At 33.6% G+C, this 20,364-nt stretch overlaps 1 protein-coding gene across 5 annotated transcripts in view; it reads left to right on the forward strand.

The window, feature by feature from the left end:
* LOC119837774 (protein unc-80 homolog) overlaps positions 1 to 20,364 on the forward strand; it is a 34,035-nt gene that overhangs the window by 7,052 nt on the left and 6,619 nt on the right. For 2 of the 5 annotated variants that reach the window (XM_038363562.1, XM_038363530.1), the window contains exons 12-55: positions 38 to 416; positions 494 to 633; positions 1,025 to 1,054; positions 1,596 to 1,740; positions 2,131 to 2,328; positions 2,554 to 2,742; positions 3,124 to 3,251; positions 3,604 to 3,839; positions 4,372 to 4,559; positions 4,679 to 4,833; positions 5,201 to 5,330; positions 5,703 to 5,895; positions 6,325 to 6,502; positions 6,606 to 6,700; positions 6,991 to 7,181; positions 7,421 to 7,538; positions 7,629 to 7,696; positions 7,823 to 7,958; positions 8,640 to 8,814; positions 9,029 to 9,064; positions 9,731 to 9,887; positions 10,487 to 10,655; positions 11,130 to 11,222; positions 11,578 to 11,726; positions 11,947 to 12,066; positions 12,254 to 12,366; positions 12,639 to 12,798; positions 13,066 to 13,295; positions 13,587 to 13,812; positions 14,136 to 14,322; positions 14,768 to 14,937; positions 15,626 to 15,874; positions 16,243 to 16,372; positions 16,460 to 16,600; positions 16,841 to 17,034; positions 17,199 to 17,344; positions 17,431 to 17,625; positions 17,715 to 17,910; positions 18,235 to 18,453; positions 18,542 to 18,687; positions 18,901 to 19,087; positions 19,312 to 19,473; positions 19,790 to 19,993; positions 20,202 to 20,318. In XM_038363562.1, the coding sequence (XP_038219490.1) occupies positions 38 to 416; positions 494 to 633; positions 1,025 to 1,054; positions 1,596 to 1,740; positions 2,131 to 2,328; positions 2,554 to 2,742; positions 3,124 to 3,251; positions 3,604 to 3,839; positions 4,372 to 4,559; positions 4,679 to 4,833; positions 5,201 to 5,330; positions 5,703 to 5,895; positions 6,325 to 6,502; positions 6,606 to 6,700; positions 6,991 to 7,181; positions 7,421 to 7,538; positions 7,629 to 7,696; positions 7,823 to 7,958; positions 8,640 to 8,814; positions 9,029 to 9,064; positions 9,731 to 9,887; positions 10,487 to 10,655; positions 11,130 to 11,222; positions 11,578 to 11,726; positions 11,947 to 12,066; positions 12,254 to 12,366; positions 12,639 to 12,798; positions 13,066 to 13,295; positions 13,587 to 13,812; positions 14,136 to 14,322; positions 14,768 to 14,937; positions 15,626 to 15,874; positions 16,243 to 16,372; positions 16,460 to 16,600; positions 16,841 to 17,034; positions 17,199 to 17,344; positions 17,431 to 17,625; positions 17,715 to 17,910; positions 18,235 to 18,453; positions 18,542 to 18,687; positions 18,901 to 19,087; positions 19,312 to 19,473; positions 19,790 to 19,993; positions 20,202 to 20,318 (7,168 nt within the window). The remainder of the gene's footprint in view (positions 1 to 37; positions 417 to 493; positions 634 to 1,024; positions 1,055 to 1,595; positions 1,741 to 2,130; positions 2,329 to 2,553; positions 2,743 to 3,123; positions 3,252 to 3,603; positions 3,840 to 4,371; positions 4,560 to 4,678; positions 4,834 to 5,200; positions 5,331 to 5,702; positions 5,896 to 6,324; positions 6,503 to 6,605; positions 6,701 to 6,990; positions 7,182 to 7,420; positions 7,539 to 7,628; positions 7,697 to 7,822; positions 7,959 to 8,639; positions 8,815 to 9,028; positions 9,065 to 9,730; positions 9,888 to 10,486; positions 10,656 to 11,129; positions 11,223 to 11,577; positions 11,727 to 11,946; positions 12,067 to 12,253; positions 12,367 to 12,638; positions 12,799 to 13,065; positions 13,296 to 13,586; positions 13,813 to 14,135; positions 14,323 to 14,767; positions 14,938 to 15,625; positions 15,875 to 16,242; positions 16,373 to 16,459; positions 16,601 to 16,840; positions 17,035 to 17,198; positions 17,345 to 17,430; positions 17,626 to 17,714; positions 17,911 to 18,234; positions 18,454 to 18,541; positions 18,688 to 18,900; positions 19,088 to 19,311; positions 19,474 to 19,789; positions 19,994 to 20,201; positions 20,319 to 20,364) is intronic. The other 3 variants (XM_038363538.1, XM_038363553.1, XM_038363545.1) reach the window with 3 other exon arrangements.

Raw genomic sequence — 20,364 nt, forward strand, 5'->3', positions numbered from 1 at the left:
TTTTTATTTCATTTAAATTTCTCAACTTGTCTTACAGATTAAGAGATATATGCGATGACGTATCCAAACAAACACAACCCAGAAAACGCAGTAATTCTTTACCTATACCCAAAATTGAAGTCTCCGTGTATCAAAGTTCTGATCTCAAAGAAAGAGAATCGTTGAAGAACTTCATGGAAGTCCCAGAAACAAGGGAAATGCCCATCACCGAAGCACCATTCGCACATGGCCCCAAAATCGATGATGATAATGTTATGATACGGCGAGCCAGTGAAAAAATAAAACGAAAGATGAAAATGTCTGATTTAAAGGCGTTCGTTGAAACTAAATTGCTTTCCAAGTCCGAAAAAGCTTTGGAAAAAATTGGCCAAGATGAACATAAATTTAGTTTTCACACTGCAGTAAGAATGATATCTGTATATATTGTTTTTTAGTCTTTGAATTTGTTATATTCTAGATAACCGTGATTCTAATCTAATTATTGTATTTTTAGGAGTACCACAGATCTCTGGATCATACTGAAGATAGGCCTAATTCTGCTCTGGCGAGCAATTTCCCTCCTCTAGGATCAAGACTGACCGGAGATATGTTGCAATGTAATCTTATAAAAGGGAAAAGTATGCCGAGCCTTAGGTAAGCTTATCTCTCTAGTGTTAATTTTATAAGTATCTTAGGTATGAGTAAAAAATATCAGAAAATAGTCAAATAGGTTTAGACATCGAAGCTACTGTATAGGGATTATTATGGAACTAAATTGAATTTCATTGAAGCTTTTAAGTAAATATTAATTTTTAGATATATATATGTTGCGTAGCTATACTTTATTAATTTGTTCTTCCTTAACGCGTTTTCTATACATATTCTGAAATCGTTTTGTCAATTTTAATCGAAGCACAGCATGATTTTGTTACTACACACACAACTCTATAATTTTTTTCCGTATAAAAATATATATTTTTCTCTTTCTCCTGTCTTTATGATGCTTATTCCTGTACACTAATATTATGGACGAACGATTACTTAGCTGTCTGATTGACGAGCTAGCCTCTAACGGGTAAGTGAGAGCGTATAATTGTAGGTAGATACCGATGGTAGACGCTTCATTAGTAAATAATTGTAAAATGTAGCAAAATTGGCGCATAGTCTACCTAACTAGACGAACAAACGTAGTTATTAAAATGATAGCTTTAACTAATTCCGTAGATAAAGTATTATAAAGGATAAAAAGTCATAAAGCAAATGTATCACAATAAATAACAATGGTTTAAAATAGATAACATTAACGCTTCCAAATTTCACACACTTTTGCGGTTATGACAAATTAATTACCGAAGTGATAGCATGATATATAATGTATTTGATTTCATCTCGTACACACAGTTTGCATGCATACCAAATCTACGCTTCAAAATTATAAAAATTATATAAAAAAATTTACACTTCACGCGTTTTCAGTAATGTACCAGTCATGCACTCCGACATCAATAAAGTTATTTAATAAAAGTACTGAATTCAAATAAAATGCACTAGAATATAATTAAATTTTTAAGTACTATTTTTCAATGTTAATTCAGCACATAAATGCCTTCTTACAGATACATCGGCGAAATAAAAACTGAAAGGGCACAAGGAATGCAAACGGCAACCACGTCGAATGTACAAAAAAAGAAAAATCCCATTATAACAGTCACTGAACACACTCCGACACCATCGCCTGATTATTTGTCTAAAACGAGACAGGTGTGAATGAGCTGTCTTTCTAAAGATATGTTTTATATGTGATATTTTCAACCGAAAAATTTAGGATGTATTTTTTTGTGATCCTCATAACTTTTACTGGGTTAACCGATTTTTGCGATTCCTTTTTTATTTGAAATGTTTTGTCACCTATGTAGACCTATTCAAATTTAGTCTAGTTCTGACAATTTGAAGGCGATTTAGATTTTTGTTTAAAATAATTAAGTTGAAATGCAGAAAATATTTTATATATAGGTACTTTACTTATTGACGGTTTTGAGGACCATTACCATACGAAACTACATTTTGTATAGTTTGCATTGATATACATGGATCAAGGTACTTTAGATAAATAGCGTCAAACATAAACATATATGATAAATTAAACTTCAGGGTTCCCTAGAATCACAAATGGATTCAGTAAGCATACAAGGTTCGCAGCACATACCGACTCCGGAACGTAAACCAAGTCTGACTAGATCACAAACAGATTCCAATATTACCTACATACTAGAAGAAATACAAGAAGCACCGGGGTCGATTAATTATATTACAAAGGAAGGTGACATTGACCTACAAATCGTGTTGAAGGTAATAACTATAGTATTATGTTATCTGTGGTAATAATGTGTAAAAGGTTTTATATATGCGAAAAGTTCAAAAGTTATCGGATTTATATATATAAATCTTCTTTACTTAAATGCAAGAATTTTGGCCACATGACTAGTTTAAGTTTAAATAAATAGCAAATGAAAATTTTGTGTTAAATTAAATTTAAAATTAAAATTATTTAAGTGTATTCTTACTCATATACAGGCAGTGTATTCCGTATCGACAATGGACAGTTTCTACATAACTATAAGAGTTATGGAAGTTATGTTGAATTTAGTTGACACTCTCATGGAGATAGGAGTTCACAAGAATTGGCAAACGGATAAAGCACAGGACGGTCGGCCAGAGAATATAGACCCGTTAGCTGATTTCAATAAAGAGAAGGATTGTAAGGTAAATTGATTTGAACTTATTATTTAATGAGAAATTTTTAAATAATAGAAAAAACTTGATCACGAGACAAAATTCGAATCTGCGTCTTTCTGCCGAATCGTAGCAACATGATCCGTCTCAGCAATCGAATTTCTTCTATTCTTTCGGTTTCATAACATCGCATTTTAATACTATAAAACTAATTTAAAGTAAGTTATTTATTAAAACATACATCGTCCTGATTTGCCTATGGCAACTCGTTTGTTTATGAAGTAAAATTCAATTATAGTGGTTAGATAAATCTTAGCCACTATATCGAAATATCCAAATTATAAACAACTTTAATAATTAAGTTGTAATAATCATCTACATATGTCTTAATGTGAAAGTATTTCGCTTCAGGAAAGAGAATCAGAGATACGCTGCACGCAAAGCCAGGAATCTACAAACGACGGGGAGGGTAAAGACAAGTCAAAAGACGATGAGAATTATGACTGCCCGTATTATATGATCATGCATATTATATTGAGGTATTAACTCAGCATTATAATTTACCCAAAAGTGTTTAATTGTTTTGTTATTTACCATAAAGTATTTAATTGCTAACAATGTGTTACGGATCACAATTCGCCAACAGATTAGAATCGTGGAAATTTGGACCGCGAGATTTGTATATAAGAAATACGTTATTATACATATATCCCTATCTCTTGAATCACTCTATCTATTAAAGAAAACAATCAAAATCCGTTGTGTAGTGTTAAAGATCTAAGGATACATACATAGGGACAGACGCGGGAAGCGACTTTGCTTTATACTATGTAGTGTTGTTAACATATTTTTATAGCTATAAAAAGATTTTTTTTTTTTTATTATCCGTAGACTCCTTCGCCAGCTGGGTTGTTCCCACGGGTGTACCACATCTCTCCGCGGACCTCAGGCTGAATCACTTCGGATACAAGCCCGCAACTCGTTGCGTCACTTGCGATCGTCTTCGGTCAACAAGTTCACGCAGCGTTTGAAGGAAATGACGAAGTTCTCGCCGATTCGCGAAGTTCTCGATAATCTGCATGCCACCATCGGATTTTGTGCTGAACCAACTATGGTTTCCCCGCTAAGTGAGTAAAGAAAACATGGATTTTTTTTTTCACATAGATATCTATAGGTAACGTTACATAGATTAATATGTATTTAAGTAAAATCCCTGTGAAATGTCATATGTCACAAAAGGAAGTCTCCTTGTTTATTTATTTATTCTTTAGTGTACGTAATATTGGAGTGAGTCAACTCGCGACGAGAAACAAATAAGTTTTTGAAAAGCACCTTTTTTGATTAACTTAAAAGAAATTAGAATATATTACTTAAAACTAAGGTGGTCGATGTTAGACTGAATTAAAATTATATTATTTCTTTCAAATGAGACAATAGAAAGACGCGAACTTATACGCGAACGAATAAGCTGTGTGAGGTGCAGCTGCATTTATGACTGCGCGTTCTGAATATATTTGAGGTGGCATGACTAGTGGTAGAAAAAAAGACAATGAATTATTAATACATAACATGCCGGTTCATATGTACCAAAAGGAGGCCGCCTTTTGCTCAAAAACTATCTTCCCGGCAACCCTTGTTCATGGATTCGTATCTTTTCAGGTCAACAAAAACGTAATACCAACAAATCACCGGACTTAAATCACTTACAAGCACAATACGCAACTAATTTTGGAGCAACGCACGGCGCCAACAAAACTATAGAATCCTTTGTGATAGAGTCCGTTCTAAGAGTTCTTGTTACCAGGTTTGCGCTGATGAATAAGGAGCTTAAAATGTTGGATAACTCGGTAAATAACTTTCCGACAAAATAATATGATATGTGGATTTTATTTTTGATATGTTTAGTAAGTTTAGTTTATTGGTATATAAATGGTATGATAAAGATATTTTCCTTTAATAATTCCAGGCTTTGTATTCGGAAGTCCGGTTGTTATTGAGTTACGTGAGGGAAGCGCATGGTCATGAGTTTCGGCTTGTTGCGTTAAGTGGACTTCTTGATACCGCTGAGAGACCGGGGGTGCCACAAAAAGAGACTAACATGCAAACAACTAGAGTTATTAGGTATTAGATTGATTTTATTTATTATTGAATATCAATTGCTTCATCCTATACAAACTTCCTTCCATTCTGGACTTCGTATAAATGTCTTTACTTAATTTGTGGAATTACTGTGATGTCTTAAAGCAGTAATAATTCAAATACATGTGAAAAGACAACTTTATAGGGCGTGGTGCCAAACGACCTATAAAGTTGTCTTTTTATATAGTTGTTGTATGTCCTATAAAGTTCACTTTACCAGGCTGGAATCACTCCTGTTTTAAAACGTCACGGAAACCTTTCAGAAAGTGCAGGATATTGTGGATTTTTTGTAACTTGTTATAAAAATAAAATCATATAATCTAAAAAAAAATATGATAATAAAAAATAGGCATGGTTGGCGCGCGTCCGAAGAAGATAAAGGGGAGGGAGTAGTAACAGGAGAAGCCAGTGGGTTGGAGGAGCGATCCCACAAGAAGTTCACGTTTAAGAAACGAAGCACATCATCCACCGGAGCACATGTATGTCCGTTTGTCTGTCTCTAATTTTTTCCCAACAAAAATAAACGCCACCGTTTAAGAAAGTATCTTGATATGATGAAGTTGACAGTGCCTGTCATACATTACAAGTACAATACATTACAAGTACTTAAAAATAAAAATAGAATTGCAGATTATTTTCATCTTTTTCATAAATTACTTAAAATAATGTTCCAACTAAAACTTAAAATAATTAAACTGTTCGGGGAACCGTTCTTCGTATAAATACGTTTATTAATAAATGTAACATTTTACATTATCATCTATTAGTACTTGTTAAATTTTCACTAATTGTTATTTATTTACTTATTATTTATTAATTTATTACTATCCCTTAATTCATTAATTTTTCAGAGCCTCCTGGAAACGGAAGGTGGAGACGATTCAGCAAGTCAATCGCCGTTGTCAGTGCGCACGAGACGGTATCAGCTCACCCCAAGACAGTCTGAACGAACCATACCTTCTATTTCCTCGGTGGAAATTACACCTCACCATAAGATATCGCATTCAAAGTCTATTCCGTCCAAATTTCATATCAGCGGAATAAGTACGTAACATAAGGGATGCTATTTACTATTGACCAAAAACTGAATTTATTGTGTACTAGACGCTCGTCCCGGCTCCGCCCGGATATCAAGATTCCTGCTAATATCCCAAGGGAGCAATAACCGGGATAAAAAGTATCTTTTCACACAAGTTAGCTCATACCCTGTCTGTATACCAAATTTCATAAAAATCTGTTCAGTAGTTTCAGCGGGATTGACAGACAAACATCCTACAACATTTATAATATTAGTGTGATAACTTTGCAATACGTGTCTTGTAATATATAATTTAATGGTGTTTCACAAATGTATGGACCATAAAAAATTCTAGATAATTGTCCGTACAAAAACACTAATGTCTTTATAATATACATATATTAAAAATACAAAGCAAACTCAATATATCACTCACGCACTCTTTACCTCAACAGTGAACTGGTTTCGCCAAAAACCCTCATCGCAGCATCCATTGGGTCGAAATGGCGGTGGTTCCGGCGAATCTTTGCCGATATCCGGTAGCATGGCCTCTCTGGCCAGACCATATGCATCCAATATACACGTCACACGACCTGTTCATATGAAACGTCGCATGGGTTTCACTTTAAATAGGTAAAAATATATTCATCGTGTAACATGTTTTTTTTTTTGTGGTATTTGAATATAACTGTAACAGAAAATATATTTGACGTTATTTAAGGAATTTATTTTATAGGGCGAGGAAAAGGGTGGAAGACAGATTAAATAGATTCGGATTACGTAAAATGGGAAAGAAAAGAGATGGGAGTATTGAAGAAACACCAGGTGGATGTAAGTAAATTTACTTAGTATCTTAATACAATCTAACTAATTAGTTAGATTGTATTAAGATACTTAAATCTTATTGAAATAATTTATTTCAATTAAAACATTCCAAGACAAGTGTTTCAGATTTTATATTTACCTACATCTTGTAAATGTCATAGTAAAAATCCGTTTTTCTGTCTTTGTTAAAACTAGTTATAACTAAAAACGCATTCTAACAAAAAACAAAAAATGTTGAAAGAATACCGAAAAAAAGTTAGTTCAAAAACCCTACACTCATATAATATACATTGCAGACATGTCGCGTCGCGGGTCAGCGGAAGGTGGTTCAGGGGGCGGCGACTCCGAAGTGGTTGTACTGAAACGTCGCCGGTTGGTCGCCGCCGCACCACTGTATGCTGGCCTCGCGAGATTCAGCTTCATGTTGGAGGCCACACAGCCCGGGGCGACACCGGATGCTTTGTTTATGGCCGCTTTGTTGGATCTCGTAAGAATTTTTGTTTGTATTTGAGTTTTAAATTATAGAATACCATATGTGCATGGAAGATACGCATATTAGCTTAGATAACATGTTGGGTATGCTAATAATAATTCAGTTGCATGAAAAAAAATAAAGCTCTAACATTTCAAATATGTTAGTTTTTTAACATTTATTATTTAGTATTAAATTAATGGACAAATTTAAATGTTTTTCATAATGTTTTAAATACATAAATATAATTTCAGCCACATACAGTTGTTGTGGGCAGAGCGGCAATTCTTCTGGAGTGTGCGCAATTGGTTCACAATTGTAACAAAGGACAGTGGCCTTACTGGCTTAAATCAAATCTGGGAAAACATCCAGGTAAGCCCATGCGCATAATTTCCTGACTAGATGGAGATATAATAGATTAAAGAAAAATATGTAGCATAATAAAAAAAATGTATTTTTCAGTGCCGTCTGGACCTTTACAATTAAAACGGCAACGATTAGCTGGAAAATTGTTTTATCAATGGGCAGAGGTGAGTTTATCATTCGAATAATCTAACCATTAAAGTTTCTATAATGTTATAATACATAAGCTCGATCTATTTATTTTTTTTAACTTCGGAACTTTATTTGTTTAGTAGATTTAATAAATGTTTTAGGCTATCGGAAACCGATTAGAGGAAATGTTGGAAGAAGATAAAAAACATATAGATACGGTTATAAACTTAGTATCAGATCCTGATGGGCAAAGAGAATTGTTGCAACAGGACGAGGAAGAAGATTTCCTAGATGAAGGTAAAAATAACCAATTTTGCAACACATATGTTTTTAATACCTAGCATGTTTCATTGATGTAAATTAATTTATAGCTCTTCGTTCACCATATCGGCAATCCGTTTGTGGAATGCTCTTCCAGAAACGATCCGTAACGCTCAAACTTTACGTATATTTAAAGGAATGCTTATTTATCTATTTAATTATGTATATGGTATAGTATATATTTTTTTATATATTTTACATTTATAGTGTGTACCATATATGTGTGTATATATATATATATATATATATATATATATATATATATATATATATATATTTATTTATTTATACGTATATATGTATTACTATTAAACCTATTGTAAGTAGTTTATATTTTGTTACTTTTTTATTATTGTTAATTTATTTATTTTTTTTTTTTTGTCTTTACTAATTTTCCAATAGACTGCCTGCCTACGTGCGTTGCATTGTACGTTGCTAAAAATATATTGTCCTTTACCCAACGGTTGCCTGGTAGAGATGGCTTTTAGCCATAAGGCCGCCCTTTGCATACCAGTTTTTGTTAAATTTTATTTCTTTGTTTTTTTTTATATTTTGTAAGTGTGTGCAATAAAGAATAAATAAATAAATAAATATATCATTGAAACATTATATTTGATAAATAATAATAAACATTTATACTATTTGTTATCCCCGTAGCAAGCATTCGCCTTCCTGGAAAGACAATTGGAGCAGAATGTCCCAGAGCTTTAAGGATGGTCGCTTGCGTCTTACTTTTCGAAATCACCGCTTTCCTTCGCGAGACCTATCAAAATTTGCCAAAATCCTGTCGATCATCGTTAAAAGAAAGGGGCCCTTGGGACCGCGTTTACAGGTACTATATTTGCTTGAACGTACACACCAATTCGTTGCCAAGTAGTTGCAATATATATGTTCGTTGTGTCAATGATTATTTTCTGTTATTATCTTTTGCGAAGGTGGATGGTCAAGCGAAGACGTTTGTTGTGTAATAATAAGTGAGTTTATTATTTTTCTTTCGTTAGTTCTGTATGAAAGCAAATTTATGATAAGATTTTTCTTTTAAACAGGGCTCTTAGCAGTCAACACACATTAATGCCAGTCGAGTATGTGATCTAACGAATAATGCATGCATATATTGCACTTACGTGCATGCACATAGACATGTACAGATTTATAAAGACACATACGATTGTTTTTATATGATTGGGGATGTATGAATGTAGAGAAAATTCAAGTTAAGCACGTCTAATCTACGCAGATATAGGCAGATTTTTGACATTAAAAAAATGTACATCGCATTTATAATCTATGACAAATGAATTAATGAAATAAATACTTCTTCGATACTATTTTCCGCCCTTCATAAGGAATAGAGATTATTGTATTATGAGTAAAATTCTTATGAGGTAATTTTATTTATTTTAAGAACTTCAAGCCAAGAAATCTGTCTTATCTGAATCATTTAAATACCACTGTAAAAATAACATAAAAATGCATAATGCAACAATTTGCACGTCTGCATTTAAACACTAATGTTATGTAATAATTATATTAAACCACGAATATAAGGACACGGTCTTAACTTACTAGAGTAATAAATAGTTTAGTGGAAATAGAGAAAAAGCTTTGCTACATTGGCATGGATACCTTAAGTCAAAATTTGATAATTCTTTATAATAGTTAACAATTAGGAGCTAATTTCAAGCTTACGTATATTTAGCTCAGTTAATTGAGTTGATTGCTCAATTATGTAAAATTCGATAAAACAGGGAGGCAAATCGAAGATGGAGTATGGCCTTATCAAGTATGGGACATTCTCAAGCATCCGCACAAAGCTTGCAATCGATTGCTGGTGTAGAAACGGAACGAAAAATCTCGTTTGTTCTGCACGAACCTGAAAATGTATCCGGAGGCAGCAACGTTACTGTATGTCACATTTATTATTAAATAATTTTTATATTTATAGTATCACTACATAGTAATAAACAAATATGCTTAGATCTTTAAAATTGCGCAACAGATTTAGATGGATTTTTTTTTATAGATAGAGTGATTCAATTGTAAGATTTATGTGTATATATCATGTATTATTACACCCGTGCGAAGTCGGGATGGGTTGCTAGTAAAATATATAATATTCCTACGATTAAACTATTTACAATTGCTATTAAAGGTATCCCTTTGATATCTTAATTAATGCAGGGGCTCATTCATAATATGCGCTACTGACCGATTGAAGGACATTGACTAAGCCTAATCTGACCTAAGAATAACCGATGTTCTTCATATGTGCAGTCTTGTGTATAAATTAAAAATATTGTTGAAAAATTTTCACAAATTTAATTTTTTTATAGCATTGAAATGCTTTATAAACGAGAAATTTTGAAAGAATAGAATAATTTGATCACGAGGCGGGATTCGAACCCGCGTTTTTTGCCAAACCGTAGCGGGCAAATTTTTTCTATTCTTTCAAAATTTCTCAAATTTTCACATTTTTTTTGGTCTTTTTTTATGTTCCAAATTAGTTAGCAGAAGCAATACCAGGAGTAGTAGAGGATAAGAAAGGTCGCCTCACGTCTCGCGGCAAAGCGGGCATGCACCGACGCAACACGCAACAAACGCACTCCGCGTACGGCTCGTTTAAACGGCGCTCTATTAAGTTGAGACAGAAGGACTCGAGGGAACCCGATGAATGTTCGTTGTATTGTATTTTCATAATTATCTGTCCCTTATCTAATAAATAGTATTCGCTTATATATGTCCCTTTATGTATCCCTTTATATATTATCAATTATCTAGCCTTCATTTAATGTTTAGAGATTTCAAATAAAACGGGTAAAAAATTCACTGTAGCTCAAATACTAATATACAATTTAGTTATTACTTTATTTCTTTAATATTGTGCTGATACCTCGAGAAATTGAAGTTAGATCAAAAACCGCAATTAAAATCTGTCCCGAATAAACTTGTTATTAAGGTAAATTATCGCTATGTGTATGGGCTAGCCATACATCCTTCGTCAGGTTTTACACGATTCGATCATATCATATCAAATAGTACGACTATTGGTATTGGTTTGTTATATATATCAATAGATTGTACGGCAACTCTATCAGACCATACACTAAGTATAAATAAAGTATTTAACGTGTACTTGTGATGTTTCAGTTATAAATAGAAGATCAGATTCGATACAAAGTCGAAGGAAGGTATCATCATTATCCGACAGAAGTGACACCTCGGAAGTATATCCGGGTACAGGTAAGTCAAATTAATATCAATGACAAAATCTCAGTTGAATTGATACAAGAATTTAATTATGAAATTCAATTATACCATTATAAGTACTATTCAATATATAAATAACTAGTTGTTCACGTCGGCTTCGCCCGTGGTATATAATCCTATAGCATTTAGGGATCACGTCCAAAGAAACATTGAAATAATTTTTGCAAACGCTCCATCAGTTTCTAAAACGTGACAAACTCACAAATTCCAAAACCTTCCCTTCTGTAACTGTATTAATGATATTATAGATTGATTGTCCGTATACTTTTTTAAGTGTCGTTGGTACTTTAATGAATTTATTCTTATCATTATTCCTATTCTCATTAAGGCGGTACTGTCATAATGCCCAACGAAGTAGACAGTGGTGGAGAGGAAAGTCCTGGAGTGCTATCTGACGACCACGATCACCCCCCGGACAGTCCGGATAGTAATTCCACTGATCTTCCAGATAATAACAAAGGTTATCCTTGGCTTAAGGTCTGTACAATGAACAATGCAATTTATTTAATTTAATTATATTTCGTATTTCTTGTTAGCTTAGTTTAGAATACTTTTATTAATATATTAATAATAATTTGGGCTGAACTTCATTAAGAGTACTTTTTGATGATTATACATCTATTAAAAAAATAGTATTGCTTGAGTTTATGCCTTTGAACATATATTTATTCAGAATATGTATTTTTTCCTCTATCAGGTAATGGTAAAATTTTTAAACTCTTTCAACTATGTGTGCTGTCACCAAAATTTCTGTCATCCATATTGCTACCGTCGAAATATGCGTGCTACTGTCAGACTTGTGAAATCAGTTCGAAAAGTAAGTGATGTTGAGTCCTTTTTGTATTTGTCCTTTTGTATTGGTGCAAATAAAGAGTTATCTATCTATCTATCTGTTTTCTTAGTCTGCAAACCTATTCATTTCATTACATATTACTAATATTTTTATAGAAATTTCCAGCACCGTTATTTGCTAATATGAAAAAAAAACTTTATTTATATTTCAGATATACGGAGAAAAGTTTGGACCAGAAATAAGTACAGCAACGTGTGAAGAAGGTTCTGGTGGAACAAGACGGGGCAGAACACGGCGAAAGCCATCAGAACATGCTACAGACAGGTAAAACATTCAATCCTTCCATCTTAGACCCTTTTTTTAAACCTAAAATTTGATATTTCAGGATGTAGGAACTTTTGCATTTAACATTAATATAATAAATTTAACTGGAAAAGTAACAAAACAAAATACTTTATGGCGAATAATGTCTGCTATTTATGTTAGTCTTTTATTATTCTCATGAGTGGACATATTATGTCCACATTGTTATTCCTAGCAGTTTATAAGCTAAATTTTGTTGCTGCGATTTCTGACAAACTAGCTTTTCTTCATAGAATCGACCGTTCAGTCCTAGAGAGTGTGGGCATAGCATACAGAGCAGCTGGTGTAGAACACACTGTACCCAATACTGAAACCCCGCCAGTTAACAAACCACCAACCATTTCTTACCCTCCGGCTGACCCACCCGCTATCCTGAAGTACTTAAAAACACAGGTAAATCAATAACAATACCTTCACATGAGAAATAACACGTGTAAAGAGTTTTTTGCATGCCAATTAATTTTCTTGTTATCGTTTAAGTTCATAAATACTATATGGTAAAGAAGCGACACTTTTTATGGGTTGTCAAAAGCTGTAAATTTCATACATCAAAAGGATATAAGATATAATCGATATAGGAATTGAGTATATTTCTTCTGGTTATTACATACTCATTACTATAACACTATAATTTTGAAATATACTATCCTCATTTACAAGGTCCGTGATGCCTACCACACACCGTTGGCAATGCTGGTTAAAGGTGCGACAATAATGAGCGAAGACATATTCGCTGAAAGTGCTCCAGTGGCTTGGCAGCTCTTATTGGAATCTGATCGAGAATTGAGTTCATGTGCAGCTGCTTTATTCATACTGGCTGCTGTAAAAGCACCTCATGCAGCTTCGCAGATAATGCACCAGGACTTGAAACATCCTGAGCCGTCTGTGAGGTATAATCTTTTAACTATATATTTTTTCAGAAAGTCTATTTAAATAACTCTCGACCATTTGGTGCTCAATATGTATTAGTTTTATTTACTACATTTTATTTATAATTTTTTAAGCATTTCAATGCTATAAAACTAAAAATTAAATATATAACTTTTTTTGTTTAAAATGTATGTAATAAGTTATTAAATATAATTCTAAATCTAATTATATTACAATTATAACAATGTCGCAGTTAAGTCTATATTATTAGTAAAATGCTTACTTGATACAATTTCTTAAATATATTTTAGAATAAACGCGATCCTACGATTCCAAGTAATGTGGAAGCTTAGATACCAAGTTTGGCCTCGAATGGAAGAAGGGGCATCAATGACCTTTAAAGTGCCACCTCCGGGTATAGAATTCACTCTACCTTCGCCTAAAATTGGCATAGAATCATTGGCGGTAGTCGATCCGCCGTGGAGTCCGCAAGTCAAGGATAAAGATATGGAGATGACGTTAAACCAAGAAAGACATGTAAGAATTACGCTACTGAATCTGTTATATTTGGTTTTTTTTTTTAAGTATTATACAATTATTTATTACATTCTTATATTTAAGAGATTACATAACACTATCACACTAATATTATAAATTTAAAAGTTTGCTTGTTTGGATGTTTGTCCGTCAATAACGCTGAAACTACTGAACGCATTTTGATGAAATTTGGTATGCAGACAGAGTATGAGTTGACTTGGGTGATAGGATACTTTTTATCCCGATTAAATGGTCCCTTGGGATAAAACGGAAATCATTATATAAAAATGTCTTATTAATAACTATAACTATATTTATTCCAGCGATCACTAGTAACAGCAACTAAGACGCGTAAGAAACAGCAAACGGAAGCAATAAAGAAAGCACTCCAACAGCGCGATGATAAGAAGAAAGCGGAAAGAGAAAGCTTTCTTATCACCACAATACCTATCACCAGACAAGCGGCTAGAGAACCCGCTTTGGACCACGTGGCAGATGATCATGTTGAACGTCAGTTTTTTTTTAGATACTCTTATTGCTTTATTAGATCTTTTTATAATTTTTGTAGATTTTACAAAGTTTATAGAAACTATTTTTATTATTACTTCAAAGAGGCATTCCTTATAACTACAATATACTCTAATCTATAATAGGTCATACAACTCTAAGTATAACACAACTATCTATACTAATATTATAAAGAAGAAAAGTTTCATTTGTTTGTTTGGTTGAACGCGCATATTTCAGGAACTACTGGTCCGTTTTGAAAAATTATTTCAATGTTAGATAGCCCGTTTATCGAGGAAGGCTTTATGCTATATAACATCACGGTACAACGTGGGTAAAACCGCGGGGCACAGCTAGTATTTGATATTTTCCTGCTACAGGCAACCTTGCTCATATATTTAAATATTCATCGTTTTACTATTTGATAATTAGAAAAACAACTCTTTAGCACCAGCCGATGAAGAGGCAGTGGAAGGTGTTCGCGGATCTCATCACACTCAAGTGGCTTCAGCCCTCTTCCCATCAGTATTGTGTTCTGCGGTGGCTGAGATCATATCACTGTTGGATGATGCAGCCGTTTCTAGGGATGGATGTTCGGTTTATGAAGTCGCTTATCAGGTCAGAGAAACATTCAATATGTTAATTATATAGATAACTAGCTGCGCCCCGCGGTTTCACCCGCGTAAGTCCGTATCCCGTAGGAATATCGGGATAAAAAATAGATGTTGGCCGATTCTCAGATCTACCCAATATGCTTACCAAATTTCAGAGGAATCGGACAAGCCGTTTCGGAGGAGTATAGAGACTAACATTGTGACACGAGAATTTGATATATAAGATTTATTTATCATTATTTTTCATACTGATAACAATTAACAATTTTTTATTTTTCATTGGTACTGAAACAAATCTCTCATCGATTAATAAAGATGAATTGTCGCAAAAAGTTCTTATAAGAGTTTATAACTTCCTTACAAAACCTGTCTGAGAGGAACATAATTACCTCTCACTTAATATTTAATCCTACTAATCCTACTAATATTATAAATGCGTTTGTAAGGATGTGTGTGTGTTTGTTGCTCTTTCACGCTTAAACTACTGTACCAATTGCAATTAAATTTGGTACGTAGACAGCTGGACAACTGGAATAACATATAGGCAACTTTTTATCCCGATATTCCTACGGGATACGGATTTACGCGGGTGAAACCGCGGGGCGCAGCCAGTTACCCATAATTTCATAAAAATGTACTACAACAGACGTGTATAGACAAATAATAATTACCACATCGGCTAATAATCTCAGGTCATATGGGGTTGTTTAGTCGAAGACTCTGCTCTCTTCCTCCGTCACGTACTGGAGAGATTAACACGCGACCATCAAGATGAAATGTTCAAATTGCTGAGACATCTGATACGCTTCATCCCACGTTTGCCGCAGCAGGCCGCATTCGCCCTATATAACTACATTATTGGATATGTCATGTTCTATGTGAGAACACCTCATGAAGATGGACAGAGGTTGATTGGAGCTGCTTTATCGATATTATGGATGGTAAATAAACTTTGTGAACAACACAGTTTGTGCTAAAATATATTTGCATTGATTGATTTGTTATCACTACATAGTATAAAACAAAGTCGCTTTCTCAGTCCCTATGTCCCTTTGTATGATAAATGTTTAAAACTACGTAACGAATTTTGATGGGTTTTTTTAATAGATAGAGTGATTCAAGAGGAAGGTTTATATGTATAATAACATCTGTTAAACTACACTGAATAAACGAAGCCGCGAGCAAAAGCTAGTTTATGATAAGTTCAACTCTCTAATGTTCGTATAATATTTTGACGTAACGTATAAAAATATACTTAGAGTAAATTCATACAATATATGGTGTGAAGTTAACTGGATAATTTTTACAGGTTGTTCACAGCGTACATGGTATTATGTTTAAGGACTTAAAGCAAATATTACGTAAGGAGCAATGCGATGCCTCTATACTTTTAACTGCGAATGTTCCAGCGGCAAAGAAAATTATCGTCCACGGTCCTTGTATGTTACCTATTATTAACATAATTCTTAGGTATTCAATAAAATGAATTATGTGAGGAATTAATATAATTATGATTTATACTCTAGCTGACAATGAAGGAAGCATTCCATCCCAATTTCCTGTGCAGGAAGATACTCAGTTCTGTCAGATATTAAGAGAATCATTGGACTATTTTGGTATACCAGAAAAAATGCACGACGAATACTTTCTGGTTGACTTCAAAACACGTAAGTACTTGTCTCGGTTCACTCAAAACTAATAATTCCTTGTCTGTTGACGTGCAATAACTAGTTATATTAGTTTGTCTATCGCTATGGCCATGTATATTTTGTTTCTCTTATACAGAAACCTTCCTGAAAATACAAACTGAATTAACAAACATAACAGGCTTTATAAAATATTTAAGCCAAATTAAAAAACACAAAGTTAAGTTATCTTAAAGTTAGTAAAATTATATGTATTAACAGGTCAAATCCACAATCCGCAAAGCTACGTGCGCGATCACTACTTTTTCAAGCGCTCGCAGTACCCTCAATTAGGGCTCGTGCACATGGAACCCGAGGAAGCATTCAACAAACTGCAGCAGCAAGAATTGTTGCACAAATTCGTTGAAATCGGAAAAGTTTTGCTTACATGGGCTATCTTAAAAAATGTCGATATGGTAAGTGAGTGAGTGTGTTTAGCTTAATAAATAAAAATAGTTTCTTCAGAAATTTATTGTTGATTCATTAACATACTGTAAAAATACTACTAGTACGTAATTTCTACAATTTCAAGATTTGTTTTTTTTACTAGGGGTTATTTATCTATTTATTTATAATACAGGTTGTGCAGAGAGTGGTATTCTTACATGACGAATTAATGAAGTTACCGTCATTCCCGCGGAAGGCTCTAGAAGCCGATTTGGCTTTGTACAGCCGAGGGCATTTGGGCCCCACACTATTGGGTCTAGATGTGCTACATAAATTCATGTAAGTTATATTTTTATTCCTATCGTTACTCAAAAAGCATATAGTGATCCTTTTTGATAATTTTCCTCAATGTGTTCCTTTCATAGGTGGGTACGTCTTATAGCTCGTATGTTTGAGGCAATGGCTGGCAACTTTACATCGTCCAGAGATATCCATCTGTTTCTAAATGTTCTCAATGGTGCACTAATGCTACATAGTGAAGACTCACTTATACTGAGATACGTTATAGCTACGTATGTTAACGCTGCTTTTAATTTCAAAAACATTTTCTCCACGAATGGGTGAGTAGAATAATTACATAAAATTTCATGAATCCATTGTTATAAGCTATTTGTACAAAAGCAAAAATGGTGTCTTATTTCTGTTTCAGATATCTTCTTATTATGCCAACCTTACTGCAAATATATTCAAACTTCCAAACCAATAAGTTGGTAACAACCACAATAGAATACGCGGTAAAACAGTTCTATTTGCTGAACAGAAAACCTTTTATTTTACAAATGTTTGGTTCCGTATCCGCCATTTTGGATACTGATGAAGAAGCGGCTTATGGTGATGCCAGCAAAGTAAGCCATATTTTCCCTTTTTATTTTATTGTTTTGTTCACTTGGTGTACGTTAGTAGGAACATCAATCACTACATAGTATAAAACAAAGTCGCTTTCTCTGTCCCTATGTATGCTTAAAATAAATCTTTAAAACTACACAACTGATTTTGATTGTTTTTTTCTTAATAGATAGAGTGATTCAAGAGGAAGGTTTATGTGTATAATAATATTCATTGAACTGCTCCGAATTTAACGCGTGCCAAGCCGCAGATAAAAGCTAGTTATAGATATACTTATGCAGACTTGTAAGTCATGAACCCAATTTCTTATTATATATTCCTAGGTACAATCCAGCTGTCTATTCAACCTGTTACTAAGTCTGGAAACTCCATCACCCGACCCCCTGCATATAGCAGAGCTAATCAAAGAAGAGAAACCTCTAAAACCCATTGACTTTTGTTACCGAGATGAAGAAGAAATGGTCAATGTATTGGATTGCATCAGTCTATGTGTAATGGTCGTCTCATACTCTGCTGAAAGTATGCGAGGGTATCAAATGCTTGTATGTATATTCGTAATCAAAAATGCAAAAATAATATGAATTTAATATTATAAGAAGACACAAATAGTGGACTTTGAACCTTTTTCAGATAATATTAGAAGCCATTTTACCCTGTTATGTGAAACAAATACAACTTCCGACGTATAACAGAGAAGGCAAAACAGAAAAGGAAATTATTCAACAGTTAGCTATAGCAATTAAAACGCTTGTTAACAATTGTGAAGGCTTATCCAAGTAAGTGAATAAAAAATCGATATTAATCTTATCTACATGAATACATAAATGTTCCTAAAAAAATATATGTTATTTTATATTAATCAAAGTTATATAGTTATACTTTCTAACTCTCACTCTCTCTCACTCCTGCAGAATCATTTTGCTTCTTTATTCTGGCTCTCAGAGTCTGTGTTACCAAATTGATATGTAACATTCATGTATCTATTTCAGGTCATACAACGGTCCATACCGAACATCCCCAGAACATAAAGGCTCCTCCCAACGCGGGTGCCCTCGCAGCGCAGCTACGCCCTTCATGACTCTAGACATCCTCGATGATGAGTCCCATTCTAGATACGTCAGCGATCATTCTAGATTGCCACCCGTCACTGATTATACAGGGGCTGAAGATAGTGAAGTTAGTAATAAATATATAATTACGTTAATCCTAAACTAACAAGCATCCTTTATTTCCCACTTTTTTTACCACTTACACTTACCTAAAACCCGATAATGCAGTGTATTACGAATAAAATACTGTTTTATTAAAGTCTCTCTTTTTCTCATGAACATACTTCATAACGCGTAACTAACGATAAATAATAAGAACGTCTTCGTGTACTAAACATACTATTATTACAGTTGGTGCGTGCAGAATACCGTCGTCCGCGCGATGTTTTATTGTCACTTGTTGGTGAATTTATTGGGCGGGCTACAACACGGCTGTTAGAGCTGAATGGATCTAAGGCTAGTGGCGGGAGTGAGGGCAAGCCTGTCGAGTTATTAGACTCCAAATCACATGCGGTGAGTTTTAATGTCATTTTATATTGTTATAAAGACATTTCATGAATATATTTATAGTTATTGTTGTGTTCTTAAATGTGTATATTACGTATTATATACATATTAAGTAAATTTTTTTACTTTTTTCTTATCATTTGGTTCTCAATAAAGTGTCACTATATATCGATCTAACTGTAAAATAATGTAGAATACATCGTCCTAGTTTGAATTTATTAAACTTCTATATGGCACTTAAGAATAAATAATCTAAACTTTAAGTTGCTAATTGCAAAGAAAGAAGGTAATCCAAACATATTTTTCAAACATATAATTCCAGCGTTTAGCAGAAATAGCGCATTCCCTTCTTAAAGTGTCGCCATATGACCCCGAATCGATGGGATGTCGTGGTCTTCAAAGATATATGATGCAAGTATTGCCAGCTGCTGATTGGGCTGATGATGCACTAAGACCAGCTCTTATTATGATACTGAGGAGACTTGATAAGGTCTTCTTGAAGATTGCCAAGAAACCTAGTATACGGGTAAGATATGTAGATGAGATTTCTTTTTTAGTGCTTAAAAGAATCCTTATTTAAATGAGAAAAACGATTTCACTTTAAATATTGGATATAATATCAGTTATGATTTATTTCTCTTAAGATCTTGGATAGATCTTGTGTAATATCAGTTATGATTTATTTCTCTTAAGATTTCTTCATAGAATTATAATAGTTTTTACCAAAATTTCAGAGAAATACTGATTGGGATTCTGCAGCGGTATTATTGAAAGGAGTTTATGAGACAATGATTCGGTGCCCATACATCATGCATTGGCAACAAATCAAAACTTTGCTCAATACTGTTCAGGTACAATCATCTATATTCAGAAACTGTGTGTAATATATAAAAAGTA

The sequence above is a fragment of the Zerene cesonia genome, chromosome 3, assembly GCF_012273895.1.
Source record: "Zerene cesonia ecotype Mississippi chromosome 3, Zerene_cesonia_1.1, whole genome shotgun sequence".
NCBI lineage: Eukaryota > Metazoa > Arthropoda > Insecta > Lepidoptera > Pieridae > Zerene > Zerene cesonia.